Source organism: Mastigoproctus giganteus, chromosome 10, assembly GCF_048544385.1.
Source record: "Mastigoproctus giganteus isolate SK-2022 chromosome 10, ASM4854438v1, whole genome shotgun sequence".
NCBI lineage: Eukaryota > Metazoa > Arthropoda > Arachnida > Uropygi > Thelyphonidae > Mastigoproctus > Mastigoproctus giganteus.
The window spans coordinates 131,401,921-131,417,303 of record NC_143584.1 but is presented as its reverse complement, the minus strand read 5'-3'; the positions used below and the strand labels follow the sequence as shown (position 1 = coordinate 131,417,303).

The window sequence follows — 15,383 nt, the reverse complement described above, 5'->3', positions numbered from 1 at the left end:
TTGTAAAGGACAATTGTGTCAGTGCCACTCCTGGTCTGCCAATGTCATTTTATGTTCAGCCCAACTTGTAGTCCTTTTCATTTTAAATACTGTTACTTCTTTTTTTTTTTTTTGTTTGTTTATCTTTATTCATTATTTTATGTAACTTAACTTCATAATGTAGCTTAACTTTGTATTTCTCTGTTTGTTCACTTGTATAAACAATGTATTGTAAGATTCCTCTGGGTTTTCTGTGTAAGGAATCACGAATGTATACGATTTATGTTAATAAAGAATTTTATTATTATTATTATAAGGCAATTGTGAGACTGTACTTAGGAATACTGTCCATATATGGAGGCCACACCTAAAAAAAAAAAAAAAGAGCGTTTTGAAAATGGTAAAACATGCCTGGTGAGATTGGCTAAAGGATGCCCATATGATGAGACTTCAAATATAAGCTAATGAGCTTGTTAATTAGGTACCATAAAGGTTTATAAGGCCTGAAAGGAATAGTAAAAATGAGTGAAGAGTACACCTATGGTGCAGAACTACAGGGCATAAATTAAATTTGAAACAGGAATGTAGAATTACAGACTGGGTTGTACAGTTTTTCTTTGGCCAGTGAGTTGCTAATCACCAGAACAAGATGCCTCTATGCTGTTTAGGCCAAAGTTTAGGCTGACAGTTTGGGAAAATTCAAAAGCTAGCTGGATAAGTACCTATGTGAAGAGGAAAACATGGAATAGTCTTCTAGTTTTTTTTTGTTTTTTTTTTCTGGTGGAGTAAGAGCTCCGACTTCCTTTGACTGTGTGACTAATTATAAATACACTCTACATATCACAGCAAAATTCACCATTGGCTATTTTAGGGTGGCATCAAGCTTTTATTAGCCCCATTATGTTGGCAAAAAAAAACAGCAGCACTGAGTTGATGGCACCATTAAAAAAAAAACAGTCCAACTAAAAGATACTGAATGCTCTTAAATAAAGGTGCACCTGAATCCCCAGATGAATGGACTGTCAGTCATGTTCATATCACAATTCATATATTTACTTTAAAAATTTGTTATAAACTTGTACTTGTTATATATTAATTATAATAAAGTTGCATTACTTTATTCATTTTTTTTATGCAAATCATTCTACTCCCTCCTAAGTAAAAATTAAACCTTTGCTAATATAATTGTAATTTACAGTCTTAATTTATATCCAAATTAGTTAAACAAATTTTATTTCCATAGCTTTTACATATGTAACAATTTTAACTGTAACAGAAAAAAGTTTCTAATTGATTTATTAAATTTTAGGCATTAATACAAAATTTATTTCATTTTCATTGTGCAGATTTCAAAAACACTTCTGTTCTTAACATTTCTGAACTTCTTCATCAATAGTACTTTCTTCTTCTGAATAATTCTCATTCTGTTCATTTACCAACATAATAATCAGTTCCAGGGTTCTTTTGTATAACCTTTTTCAAACTTTACTTTTGTAATATTTCTATATCAACCTTTGTACTGGCGGCTTAAAGTTTCATTTTGTTGTTGTTGTGTGTGTGTGTGTACACGTGTGTGCGTATGTGAATTGGAATTTTGACACCCTACCAAGTATTAAAAAATATCAAATAACAGGTGTATCATCACATTATGTTTTCCTATTATTGAAGTACCTTGCCTTTGTTCACTATACACTAAGCACACACCTTCAGCCGACTCTAACTTTCTTATTATATCATCATCCAGTTGCCTACTGGTTGTATTCTTTAGCCTTCAACTGCAAGTATGGCATCAGATAGATGCCACTTTTTAATAAAATTTTTCTTTTCTTTTTTTTAAGTTTCCCATGCCTTTTAATCAATCAATATTCTCTAACTGGTTATACTGTATTTTCTGTTTATTTTGATACTATGAATTACAACACAAATTTTTTGTTTGGCATTTAATAGATGACAAATGGGCAAAAGCTTGCCCATTTCCATGTTTGTTTTTTAGGAGCATTAGCAACCAAGGTCATATTGCTCTGGAGATATGCGGTGGTCATTCCCTGACCTTTCCGCATCCTCCATATTTGGTGGTCACGGGCTCGAACACCAGCCTAATCAAGAAGCATGTACTACGCACTGCTGCTCCTGCCCACCTGGCTACAGAGGCGCCACCCATTTCTATGTGGCATCTGTGAGATACTAGCAAAAGGTGCCTAATCTTGCCACAGAGCTTCGGTTTCGCTGGCTAAATACAAAAGCTGATAATACAAATGTTCCCACAATGTCTGCCAGATCCCACACAAAGGTCTCTGTTTCAATCCACAGGACGAGTGACCTTAAATTCTAAAGAAATGATAAAAACTTTATTGTTGTTTTCCTCTTCTCTATTTTCATTCAATGCTTTTTTAATTGAGTTTAGCAAACATAATTAATGGATCACCATATAAAGTCAGGAAAAAAGCTAAAAATTATTTTTTTTTATAGTTTAAAAAAAAAAAAAAAAGGGTGCCTCACAGTTGCCCAGCAACCACTTTGTTAAATTTAGGGCTGTTGTTGTTTGTTTGGTTTTTAGGAGCATTAGCAACTAAGGCCATATTGCTCCGGGATATGCGGTGGTCATTCCTTGACCTTTCCGCATCCTCCGTATTTGGTGGTGACGGGCTCGAACCCCGGTCTAATCAAGAAGTGTGCGCTACGCACTGCTGCTCCTTCCCACCTGGCTACAGAGGCGCCTTAAATTTAGGGCAAGAATGGTGAAAGTCTTAATTACCAGTATTACATATTGCAATATTTCTATACCAAACTCATCTTACAATTTAATAATGCTATTAAAATAAATGCTTGGAAAGTAGTTAGAAAAAAAAGAAAAATTTAACATGACCATCATTAACAGTACAGCACTAAGAAATCTGTAAGGTCTGAATAACTGTAAGTAGTACACAGAAAGGACAAATTTTCAAAATGTGCTTATATTTCAACAGCATTAGCTGCTGTAGCATCTGTATAAGACATGTGTCAATGTCTGCAGTATGGTAAGTGTGAGTATGCAGGGTGGTGTGTTTGTTCTGTTGAGTGTTTGCGGGCTCCTGACATCTTCACAGGCACGGGGCATAGAACGAGTTGGTTCACTGCCCCTTGCCCCCATTCTTTGCCATGTGGAGGTGTGCCAGGGTCCACATTGCACTGACGGTACCCCTAGGAAGAGGTTCCTCCAGAGAGGAGACGCCCCTCAAAATAAAAGAATGAAAGGAAGATTGTATGTCAGTGGGAGAAGTCAGGTTTAGGGGGAGGGAGGAGTAAGGTTTTAGGCAGTAGGGGATGGAAGAGAGAGGCATCCCTTGAAAAAAGTAGTTAGGACACAGAAAGGAAAAGCCACCATTCTCTCATTAATTATAGAATACTTTGGAGGAGAAACAAAATATGAGGTCTCAAAGTCAGTGGCCAATGAACTAAGTCAGTGAGGTTCTATTTGTTCTGGTGTGACTTACTATAGTACATCTGGCAAAAGATGAAATGCATGTGATATAATAGTCAATAATGGCTAAAAGGGATCACACATCATGCTGATCAATTAGTTCAGTCATAGTGAGTTTGTCTGCTTTCCATTCAATTAAGCTGCAACTTATAAATGAATACATTTTCACAATTAAAATCAGCAGAAATATGTAAAACAGTTTAGCCTGTTAACATCCATGGACCAGAGTCCATATACACTGGTGTTCAAAGAAAGTGCATCAACTAGGAATTTCACATTTCTAACCCTCTTTTTGCAATGGTATGTTACATTAATGCCTAGAATCACAAATAGAAATATAAACAAAAAAAATATTTATTAATAGTTAAGGCAAAGCTAAGTAATATTTGACAGGTGCTCTCAAAATATTCCAAAATGAGCATTTGCAACCTATATATGACAGTTTTGGTAAACATGACAATTATGGCTGAAATATTATCACAAACCCTCAATTTGCTTCAGTTTATCATTTTAAATGGAAAACAAAATGAAAAGTTCACAATGTGCAAAATAATATTTAGTTGAACTGCCTCTGGCCCTGATGACAGCAGTACAGAGTCGAGGCATTGACAACAATTTCTGAAGATAATCAACTGATAGTTAGTGGTTCCAAATAAGAATTATGGCTTCCTGAAGTTCCTGAAGGGTCTTTGGTTTCATGTTGTTGTTGTTATTTGGTTTTTAGGAGCATTAGCAACTAAGGCCATATTGCTCCGGGGATATGCAGTGGTCATTCCCTGACCTTTCCGCATACTCTGTACTCGGTGTGGTTGTGGGCTTGAACCCCGGTCTAATCAAGAAGCAGCAGTATGTGTGCTATGCACTGCTGCTCCTGCCCACCTGGCTACGGAGGCGCCTATTTGGTTTCTTACCTGCAACTGCAGATTCCACACAATGCCAACAGTTCTCTATAGGATTCAGGTTCTTCCAACCATTTCTTCACCTGTAACAAATGTAAACACATTACTGTCGAACCTCTAATGCAGAAATGAAGCTAAAGTAACTACAGAAGTGCCTACTTACACTTTTAGCCCAATGACAAGGAGCAGAGTCATCCTGAAAGATACATTTACTTGGCAGGTTGAAATGGTCTAATGGGTGGCAGCAATTTGCCTTCCAATATAGCCAGGTATCCATTGGCATTTATGGAACCTTTTATAAACTGCAGGTGATACGAAATGCACCCCCATATCATTTGGCTGGTAGGCAATTTCACTGTTGACACCATATAGTCTGGATGGTATTCTTCACCACGTCTACAGCGAATCGTTTGTCTCCCATTAGAGCCATGCAGGTTGAATTTCTTCTCATACGAGAGAAAATAACTGACTTCCAGGGGTCCATTTGACATGCTCCTTACACCAAATTAATCAGCCCTTTTTCATTTTTTGTGTGAGGAGGGGCTTCTTAGGACGACAGGCTACAAGTCCATTTTTGAAGAGGCATCTTCTCACTGTTACTGCACTTATTACCACACCTATGTGTTCTTCCCATTTTCTTTTCAGCTCGGACGAAGAAGCTTTACGGTTTTTAAGGCATAAGCCCTTCAAAACGCAGTCCTGTTTTGGCATAGAGACTCGTTTGCGTACAGTTCCTTTTTTCCTATCAGCAGAACCATTATTCTAGGGTTTGGAAAGAAATCTACTCACTGTCGACTGATTACAAGACACTCTATAAGCAATATGACGGGAAGAACATCCTTCCTCACATAAAGCAACAATAGAACTCCTCCTTCATGGGGTCAAGTGCACATAACTCGCCATCCTGACCCAAGCAAGGAATGGCTGCAACTCTTGCAGAGCATGCTTATATAGCTGAAAGTAACAGCTGAGGCAATATTACATCATCACCTATGCATGTCAATCTTATCTGATGTAATCTGTAAGAAATATTGCCATATACTTTTTTTTTTTTTTTATGTGAACCCCAAACACGAGAGGTATTAGAACCTATAGTACTTAGTACCGTGCTTGGGTTGGAGGTTGAGAAGACAAAAGAAGATATTTGTTGACATTGGACTTGAACTTCTGTAGATTGTAATTTTCAGGAAATATGTATGAAGGAAGGTTGTTCCAGAAAACGGCAGTTGAATGAATAAATGAGGAAGATGAAAAGTTGGTTCTGTGGGTTTGAAGTTACATTATTCGGACGACAATTACAATTTTAAGGGGTGATGCACTTTCTTTGAACACCAGTGTACATTACTGAAATAAGCAAATAAATTTTTTTATAATTATTTTCTTGGTACAGTATATTGATTTAATGAGAGACATTTACCATTACCAGTGCGATGTGCCAAACTGTTGGACAGAAGCCTGTTATTCTGGCTGTTAAGTACGTCCATAAAAATTCCAATTCATTTTCAGAATTTTGTTTTTAAATAGTCTAAGATATGCCAGACAATTTCTCTTGCTTGTGAATGGAAAGTTTCTCACATACATCAACATTAGTAGGAACTATACAGTCGCATATTTAAACCATGCTGAACAGAGTACTGCCGACATCTACCGAAGTGACTTTTTTTTTTTTTAACTGGCTATTGCCAGTTACCCTAAGCCACAAATTGTATGTGATCAGAATTTCCCATACTGTATAAGAAAAGCTGGCTTCTGTTTCATCTTTTGCCAAATAAGCTATAATAACAGCAGAGGTAAGAAAAACTTGTGATCAGAAGTCTCTTAAATGCATATCCCATTTAGTTACAAGTTTCTAAAGTACTGAAATATGATATGAAATATCACACCATATTTCATTATTTAAACCAATTTATTTTTATAAATTTTAAGCAGTAAGAGCTTTGCCATACAAACAGATTTCAATTAAACAATGCAGTGTTTCTTTAAGCATATTACAAGTAGACACTTTTAATGTATTATAAAACCATCATTTTTAAGTACTGAACGTAGTTAACATTACAAAAACTTATTACTCAAAAAATATAAAAAGTTTACACACAAAAAGACACCAAAAAAATACATGTCAATAAAGTGTATATAAAAAATATGACTGTCAGTATTATAATTCCCTGTCTCATTCTTTTTGTCACAAAATAAGTTTTCCCCTCACAAGTTCCATACCACAAAAGCCACAGAGATTTCAAAAATTATTTGAAGCAATACCAAATGTCACTTTTCATCATATATTTCTTGATGTTCAGTCTGAGGAATCTACCAAAAGTTATGAATAGCTGAAATACCTGCAATGCGACGTTCCAAAATGTAAGCTTGCTGCAGCTGTCTCAACCTATATTTAATATTTACACAAAAAGGGACAGGGCACTTCCCTGTCATATCATTAACACTACCTAAACTAGAAATCTGACAGTGTTTGGCATGATAATAGCACAATGCAATAAGCTTCTTACAAATGGCACACTCTCCCTTCTTCTTCTTTTGACATGTCTTTGTATGTTGAAGCACCATTTTCATTTTACAGCAGCTTGGTAATTGACAATTATCAGCACAGCATTCAGAAGCATGAATGAGAGACTGAATGCATCTCTGAATAGAAAGACTGGAAGTCCCCTGTGAATAAACTAGTTCATGACCAACAGACAACAAACTAATTTTTTCCATTTTATGTGGATGACCTTCTTTTTCAAAACATAAAATACACAAGTCAAAATCATCACAAATTGCACAGTGGTATCCAGTTCCTATGTGGATTTTGCACACATTGCAAGTATACAAAAAGTATCCTTGATTTTGATTATGTAATTCATACAGCATAGCCATAGTAGAAAATTTTGCTCGCCGTAGAGAAGAGAATTCATAATGTTTTTCTCGTGCAAAGGCAAGAAATGCATCTCGGCCATCCATTAAATCACAGTTCATAAAAGGATCTGGATCTTCAATCGCACGAAGATTAGCAGCAACTTGTGATGAATAAAAATTTACCACAAAAAATAATTCTTTATGTTTTTCCATAATGGAATAAACTTTGCTTAGGAGATTATCACCTGTACAAGGAATATATGATTTCTTCTGCCTTTGTCCATTTTTATTCTTATTTGATTTTATAAGTGGTCTTGACTTCTTTTCATTATATTCTTCAGATTTATCATATGTTTGTGATGTATCACCAGTTTTTCTCTCTATTTCACCAAGATTAATTAAACTTTCTTCTAATATTTTTGGCCAAAAGTCACCCTCGAAGTAAGGTAGTTCAGTTACACTTTTAATGTTATAATCCTGAATGTACCTAAAGATATCTTTATAATCCAAAATTATTCTTTCAAAAACTCCTTTGTCTAGCATTTTCTTATACCACTCTTGAAGTCGCTTTGGTTTTGGTATTTTCTGCTCAGGTGGGTGGCAATGAAATATATAATCATCTCCATAACTAGGTGGACAAGCCCAAATATGAGCTGCTACATACCCAAGTTGCTTTACATAAGACAGGTAACTCAGAAGTATTTCATGATATAAAGCAGTCCGATACTCTCTTAGATGCAAAAGACGGACACTGTCTAAGTAGGCAATATAAACTCTCTTGGTATTAGGAAAAGGACACTGTGATCCATACTCTTGAACATGCATACCAAAAAAACATACATCTGAAGAATCGATTTTTATGAATGCAAGCAGTGTTTTTGCTCTGTAAGGAAATTTCTCAGGCCACTGACCACTCTTGCCAACATATTTTCTCATGGCTGGTTTCACTTGAACTACTTTATCTACACTGCACACTACTCTAATGGTTATTTCTCCAGATTCACAAAATGTATTTCTAAGGAAGTTATTGACACGAGCTTCAATATAACTGCTAAGTTCAGTTTGGGGCAACTTTTTTGCAGTAAATTTATTTTCTGCTCTTCTGTATCCTTTGTTTAAACAAAAATCACAAACAAATCCTTTGGGCCAAAGAGAGTCCAAGTGAAGGACACAAATCTGATGTAATTTTTTTCCACAACTTATACATTTCACAAAAGGCTCTGTTTCAATACTGTCATTTTTCATTTCCACAAATTTATCTTTCTTTATAATGGCTTGGGGTTGTGTTGGATCATCTCCAAGTGATACAGTCTCACCAGTTACTCCAGTGAAGCATTTGTGACAGTATGCATATTTCTCAGAAAGAAGACCAAGCTGTTTTGAACTATTTTGATAACTCCAATATTTGGCACCTTGCTGAATATTACACAACTGTTTTCCATAACAATATAATACTTGAGGATGAAAGGCATATTTATTACCACAGCAATAACCTAATGACTGCATGACAGAATTTATTTCTTGCTCAAATATTTTTTCCAATTTCAGACAATATCTATATGCACGTGAAGATTTTTTATGACACATCTTTCCACTTTCAAAAATCAGTAGCACATCTTCAATATATTGCCATGGATTCTGATATTGTTCAGTTTTTAATTTCTGTTTGATTGTAGATAAATCAAGTTGTTTTATTCCTTTATAATAATTATGTGTCTGCATAGCTTGCTGATCTACACAATGTCTAAATGGTATAGATTCAGGCTCTTGTTCATAAAGCCGCTCACTAATCTGAATAAGAGCATCTAATTCACTTGAATTGAGAGAGTTCTGTTTCTTTCCTGAAGTTTGCTTTAAAGGAACACACACAGAACAATCAGTTCTTGCACAATTTTTCCAATGGGAAATAATAAGTCGAGAAGATGAACAGTACATAATTGGACAGGAGTGCATCTTGCAAACGGTCATATGACTTAGGAGTTTTCTAATGCCTTGGCAGTATGATAAGGGACATTTATGCATTCGTCCAGCTGACTGATTTTCAATCTTTTGGCACTTAACAGCATGGAATAAGACAATTAGTCGTCGTTGAATTATACCTATGTCTTTTTTAATAGAAGATGCCCTAAAATGTGGAGATGAAGCATTATGAAGAGAGTGGCCATTCACTGTATTACAATGACTATTCATTTGTATGTTTTGATCACCACAAAGTGAAGTAGAAACTTCAAGGCTGCCACAGGAAACTTTAGAAGAAGGTGAACTAGTTGATACGCTTCCATTATATATTTGTGATGTGGTAGAGTTAATACTGTGCTGTGATAATAATGGAGCTGCCTTATTCAGTGACCCACAAGACATATTCATTATAAAAGATGAATCTGATTTCAACTTATCTGACTTGATTTGCATCATTGTATTAGCAGACTGAAAGGAAATTGGAGATACCCTATCTCTTGATTCCATTATTTCAGTTTTACTATTTTTTAACAGCTTATTGACACCAAAATTCATATCTGATTGCACATTAGAATTGCTACTATCACTTCTGTCTGTTAATATCATGATATTACCACTCTTATGAAAAGGTAAAGAAAATGGTGCAATTTTGCTGGATGCCACATTACTATAAGGAAGAGGATCATCTGATTGACAACTTTTTATACCTTTGATATGCTTTACAGATAAATTAGAATTAGGAATGTTCTGAAGCATTCTAATATCACTATGAGCCTGCAGTACAGTAAATAGGCTGTTATGAATGGTTGAACTTTTAGAATGATGTAATACAGGTGATAGTTGGTTTGCAGTCTCATCAAGCACATGACCACTATTATAAATCTGTCTATCACTAATCCTACTGTACATATTTTTTCCTTGTGAAGTTGAGCAACTTAAGTGACCACAGAAAGATGCAAGTTGCAAAGAGTTCACATTTAATCTCTGACAACTGGCTTTCTGAGAACATGACAAACAGGTTCCAGAGAGCCTTTGTTGCTTAGTTGGTGGCTCTTCAGACTGATTAGCCATTTCTTCAATAATAAAGCATCTATAAAACTACACAGATGAAGCCCACCAAAACTTTTCTATTTACATTATTTATAGTTTTCACTGATATAAAAAGGCAATCTATATTTCTAAAGTAAAGGTATAGTCAGCACTTCACCACCAATACATCTTGCATCTATTCATGGCATCTTGCTGGTGTGTCGATGAGCACTACCCATAACTAGAAAAAAAATAACAGAAAAAATGCTGCATGTGAATGCTGCAAAATAGTTCTGTTTGAATAGTTAAAAAAGAGACTCACAATTTTATTAAAATTGTTAAGACCATCAAAAAAGTGGTCCATTAACATTACTTACCTTATTAAAGTTTTTTTTTGTGTCATAATATCCATTATTTCAGACATTTCTATGACTGCTGCACTAATTATTTTTGTTTATCCATGTGATATTTGTTATGCCAATGACAGCCAGGCAATAATTCAAACAAATCAATCACAGCTTTCTCTTTTTGTACTTTCTGAAACCCATAGTATCCAATTTCATACAATTTAATACAAATCCAAAAAGTGATTTGTCATTCGTGTAAGACCCTTATCAAGCAGTTCTGTGAAAATATTAACCATTATACAAAATGAAGCTGTACTCCAATCACCATGCATCAAACAATTACCAATATTTACTGCTTACTCTACCCTATCAATTTATCATGCTTTATGGTAATTCTGCTTATTCTTTCATATCTAACCAAATTTTCTGCTTAATTCGGTTAAAATCAGTTTACTGCTATCATGCTCTCTCTCTCTCTCTCTCTCTCTCTCTCTCTCACACACAGTCACACTCTCTATTTTATATCCTCATGATCAAGTTGTTGCAATAACATTCTGGAACTGCACAATAAGTGTGCAGTTGTGTTGTTTAAGAATATTCATAATCATGCTTTACATATGATCAAGAAATATTGTTCATGGTTTAGGCCTAAATAGATGTCAGATGAACTAATGAGACATATGGCAGAGAAGAAAAATGCATGGGATACATATAAATTAATGGGTGACATGGAAACCTATGATAGATATAAGCTGGTCTGTAACCAAGTCACAAAGAAGATTAGGCAGGCAAAGGCAGATTATGAGAAATCCTTGGCAAAGGATGCAAAGAAAAACAGAAAAGAGTTCTTTACCTATGTAAACTCTTGAAGGAAAGGGATAAATCAGATTGGTCCACTGGATATTGATGGTTCAACAGTTGAGGATCCTGCTCAGGTGGCTAACAAACTAAACGAGTATTTTGCATCTACACATGAGGAGTTATTCAGGAAGGGGAATGCGAGAGGTGAAGTAAACTCTGGCAGTGAGCTAGCTGATTTTATAATAACTGAGAGGAAAGTGGAGGAGAAATTGTTGAGGATAAACATAAAAAAGGCACCTAGGGTGGATGGGATCTATCCAGTTATATTAAATGAGGCAGCAAAGGAAGTAAGCAAACCCTTAGCCATAATTTGAGAGCTTCTCTGGACTCAGGGGAGGTACCCATAGACTGGTGATGTGCAAATGTGACCCCAATTCACAAAGGAGGATCAAAGGCTGACACAAGTAATTATACACCTGTGAGTTTAACTTCTGTTCCAGGAAAATTAATGGAGGCACTGGTTAAAGAAGCACTGCAGGATCATCTAGACAAGACTTCAGTTATAGCTCGGACGCAGCATAGTTTTGTTAAGGGAAAGTCTTGCCTGACCAATTTGATTGGATACTATGATGCAGTCACAAAAGAACTGGATGCAGGGAATAACTTTGATATTATATATTTGGATCTTAGAAAGGCTTTTGATACTGTTGCACATGGAGACTGCTGCACAAATTGGAGCAAATTGCTGCTATGGATAAAGGGATGGTTGAGGGGGAGAAGACAGAGAGTGGTAATTAATGGCCACTGTTCATCGTGGACTAATGTTATTAGTGGAGTCCCTCAGGGTTCAGTGTTGGGTCCAGTATTGTTTTCTGTATTTATAAATGATATTGATGATGGTATATCAAGCTTAATGTCCACGTTTGCAGACGATACAAAGGTTGGCATTATTGTTAAGGACACTACTGATGCTATGCTGCTGCAACAGGATCTGGAAAGGTTGTGCAGATGGGCTGAGAGGTGGCAAATGAAGTTTAACATTGACAAATGTAAAATACTACATATGGGAAACAGCAACCCCCGAGCAACGTTTAAACTCTGTGGTACTACATTGACAGTGGTAGAAAATAAAAAGGACCTGGGGGTAATTGTGCAGGCAGCAGTGCAAACGGACTGCAAGAGTAGCTCATGGTGTCTTGTCAATGATATACAGGAATTTTTCTAGCAGGGATAAGGAGGTGATTATTCCCTTGTATAAGGCAATGGTCAGGCCACACCTTGAATACTGTATACAGGTCTGGAGGCCTCATTTCAAGAAGGATGTAGAGTTGCTGGAACAAGTACAAAGAAGGTTAACAAGATTAGTGAATGGAACAAAGGGTTGCTCTTACAAAGATAGGCTTAAGTTTTGCAAATTACAGTGTCTGCAAACTAGGCACCGGCGAGGTGAACTGATAGAGGTGTATAAAGCCTTGAATGTTTTGAGCATGCTCAATGCCAATGGGATTCTTCCTCTTGCTCAGAAAAATCACCTGATAGGACAAATTCAGATTGAGGAAAGACAGATGTAGGATAGATGTGTGGAAATTTGCCTTTAGGCAGCAGGTAGTTGGTTGGTGGAACAGACTTCCATCCCTTGTTGTGGAAGTTGATAGCTTAAATAAATTTAAGGCTCAGCTGGACAGGTATTTCGAATGAACGGAGTGGTGAAATGGAAGTAGTTTTTTTTTTTTTTTTTTTGGCTGATGCTGCATAAGGTTGCTTTCTTGCATCATATGCCTCTACTAATGCTAATTCTAATATATATATATATCAAGAAATGGAGGAGTAAAGGCATATAAATAAAGAATTATAATATGTAATGTAAATTTAAACTTAGCAGAACTGATTAATGTCATTGAAGAAATGATTAAACAGTACCTCAGACTGATATTAGAGAATACAGAATATGGAAAATTTAAATAATATATATTAAAAAATTTAAAAACAGCTTAGTTTACACTGTATGGAAATGTATGTGTGCCCTAAGATATAAACAACAGAGAAACCAAAAAAAAAAATATATAGAGTCAAAAGTAGAAGGAAATCACCAAGAAAGAGAAGAATGATGATATCCAGCTCAGGATCCTGGGTGTGCCAAGCCCATACTCACCAGATGTGAGCCCCCCACCCCCACATAGTAAGTAAAGTAAAGTACAGCCATTATCAACCCACTGCAGGATGGAAGCCTCCTCAACAATTCATGCTGAGGGAAATGGACCATAATCTGCCACGCTGGTCCAGTGCGGGTTGGCAGATCGACCATATTCAGCAGTCAGGGGCTTGAACCCCGGTCTACTCAAAGAGCGTGTGCTACTGCACTCCCGCTCCTGGCCACTCAGCTACGTTTCAAAAGTGATGGTCAATAATTTAAAGGCAAACTGTACAGACTACAATATGCAAAAAAGTCTAGTAAACATGAGTGAATCGTTTTCAAGATATTGCACATTTCTAGTTGGGATACACCACTGTGACTTGTTTGTTTAGGTTAGGTTATGCTCATTCTCCCCCTTTCCCCTCTCTCAATGCTCTGAGACATAGCAAGCATACTTGAATCTGCAGGTAAATGAACCACTAGGTGGCAGTGATCACAGTGCGCTGAAGTGGGATTTACTCAAAGAGGTAACTACCATTAGGGGTAAAGGGAAGGGTTACTGCTTTCGTAAAGGCGACTACGATGGACTGAGACAGTATTTAAATTCTATACAGTGGGACCAACTGATGATGTTACCAACAGCAAATTCAAAATGGGAAGCATTCAAAGAACTTATCTTGGAAGCTACTAGGCTTTACATACCAACTAAGAAATATTGTTCAAGGTTTAGGCCTAAATGGATGTCAGATGAACTAATGAGACATATGGCAGAGAAGAAAAATGCATGGGATACATACAAATTAACACGTGACACAGAAACCTATGATAGATACAAGTTGATCTGTAACCAAGTTACAAAGGAAGTTAGGCAGGCGAAGGCAGATTACGAGAAATCTTTGGCAAGGGATGCAAAGAAAAACAGCAAAGAGTTCTTTACTTATGTAAACTCTAGAAGGAAGGGGATGAATCAGATTGGTCCACTTGATATCGATGGGTCAACTGTTGATGATCCTGCTCAGGTAGCTAACAAACTGAATGAATATTTTGTATCGACATTCACACATGAGGAGTTATTCAGCGAGGGGGAATGCCAGAGGTGTATTCAACTCTGGCAGTAAGCTAGAGAATCTTGTAATAACTGAGAGTAAAGTGGAGGAGAAATTGTTGAAGATAAATACAGGAAAGGCACCTGGGGTGGATGGGATCTATCCAGTTATATTAAAGGAGGCAGCAGAGGAAGTAAGCAAACCCTTACCCATAATTATGAGAGCTTCCTTGGACTCAGGGGAAGTACCCATGGACTGGAGATGTGCAAATGTGACCCCAATTCACAAAGTAGGATCAAAGGGCGACACAAGTAATTATAGACCTGTTAGTTTAACTTCTGTTCCTGGAAAATTAATGGAGGCACTGGTTAAAGAAGCACTGCAGGATCATCTAGACAAGACATCAGTTATAGCTCAGACACAGCATGGTTTTGTTAAGGGAAAGTCTTGCCTGACCAATTTGATTGAATACTATGATGCAGTCACAAAAGAACTGGATGCAGGGAATAACTTTGATATTATATACTTGGATCTTAGAAAGGCTTTTGATACTGTTGCACATGGAAGACTGCTGCACAAATTGGAGCAGTGTGGCATTGGAGGCAAATTGCTGCTATGGATAAAGGGGTGGTTGAGAGGGAGAAGACAAAGAGTGGTAATCAATGGACACTGCTCATCGTGGACTAATGTTATTAGTGGGGGTCCCTCAGGGTTCAGTATTGGGTCCATTATTGTTTCTGTATTTATAAATGATATTGATGATGGTATATCAAGCTTAATGTCCAAGTTTGCAGACGATACGAAGGTTGGCAGGGTTGTCAAGGATACTACTGACACTATGCTACTGCCACATGATCTGGAAAGGTTGAGCAGATG

At 36.6% G+C, this 15,383-nt stretch overlaps 2 protein-coding genes across 2 annotated transcripts in view; both read right to left on the bottom strand.

The window, feature by feature from the left end:
- The window catches only part of Sas10 (UTP3 small subunit processome component Sas10), a 234,556-nt gene that overhangs the window by 187,018 nt on the left and 32,155 nt on the right, over positions 1–15,383 (bottom strand). The gene's annotated exons all lie outside the window — the stretch shown is intronic.
- On the bottom strand, positions 6,597–10,221 carry LOC150079290 (histone lysine acetyltransferase CREBBP-like). The gene has a single exon (XM_090384004.1). The coding sequence runs from the start codon at positions 10,219–10,221 to the stop codon at positions 6,646–6,648; it is 3,576 nt and encodes a 1,191-aa protein (XP_090240130.1). The 3' UTR covers positions 6,597–6,645.

What these genes read in the sequence shown, in the direction of transcription:
- LOC150079290 (XM_090384004.1), bottom strand. Translation starts at nt 10,221, where the DNA reads ATGGCTAATCAGTCTGAAGAGCCACCAACTAAGCAACAAAGGCTCTCT.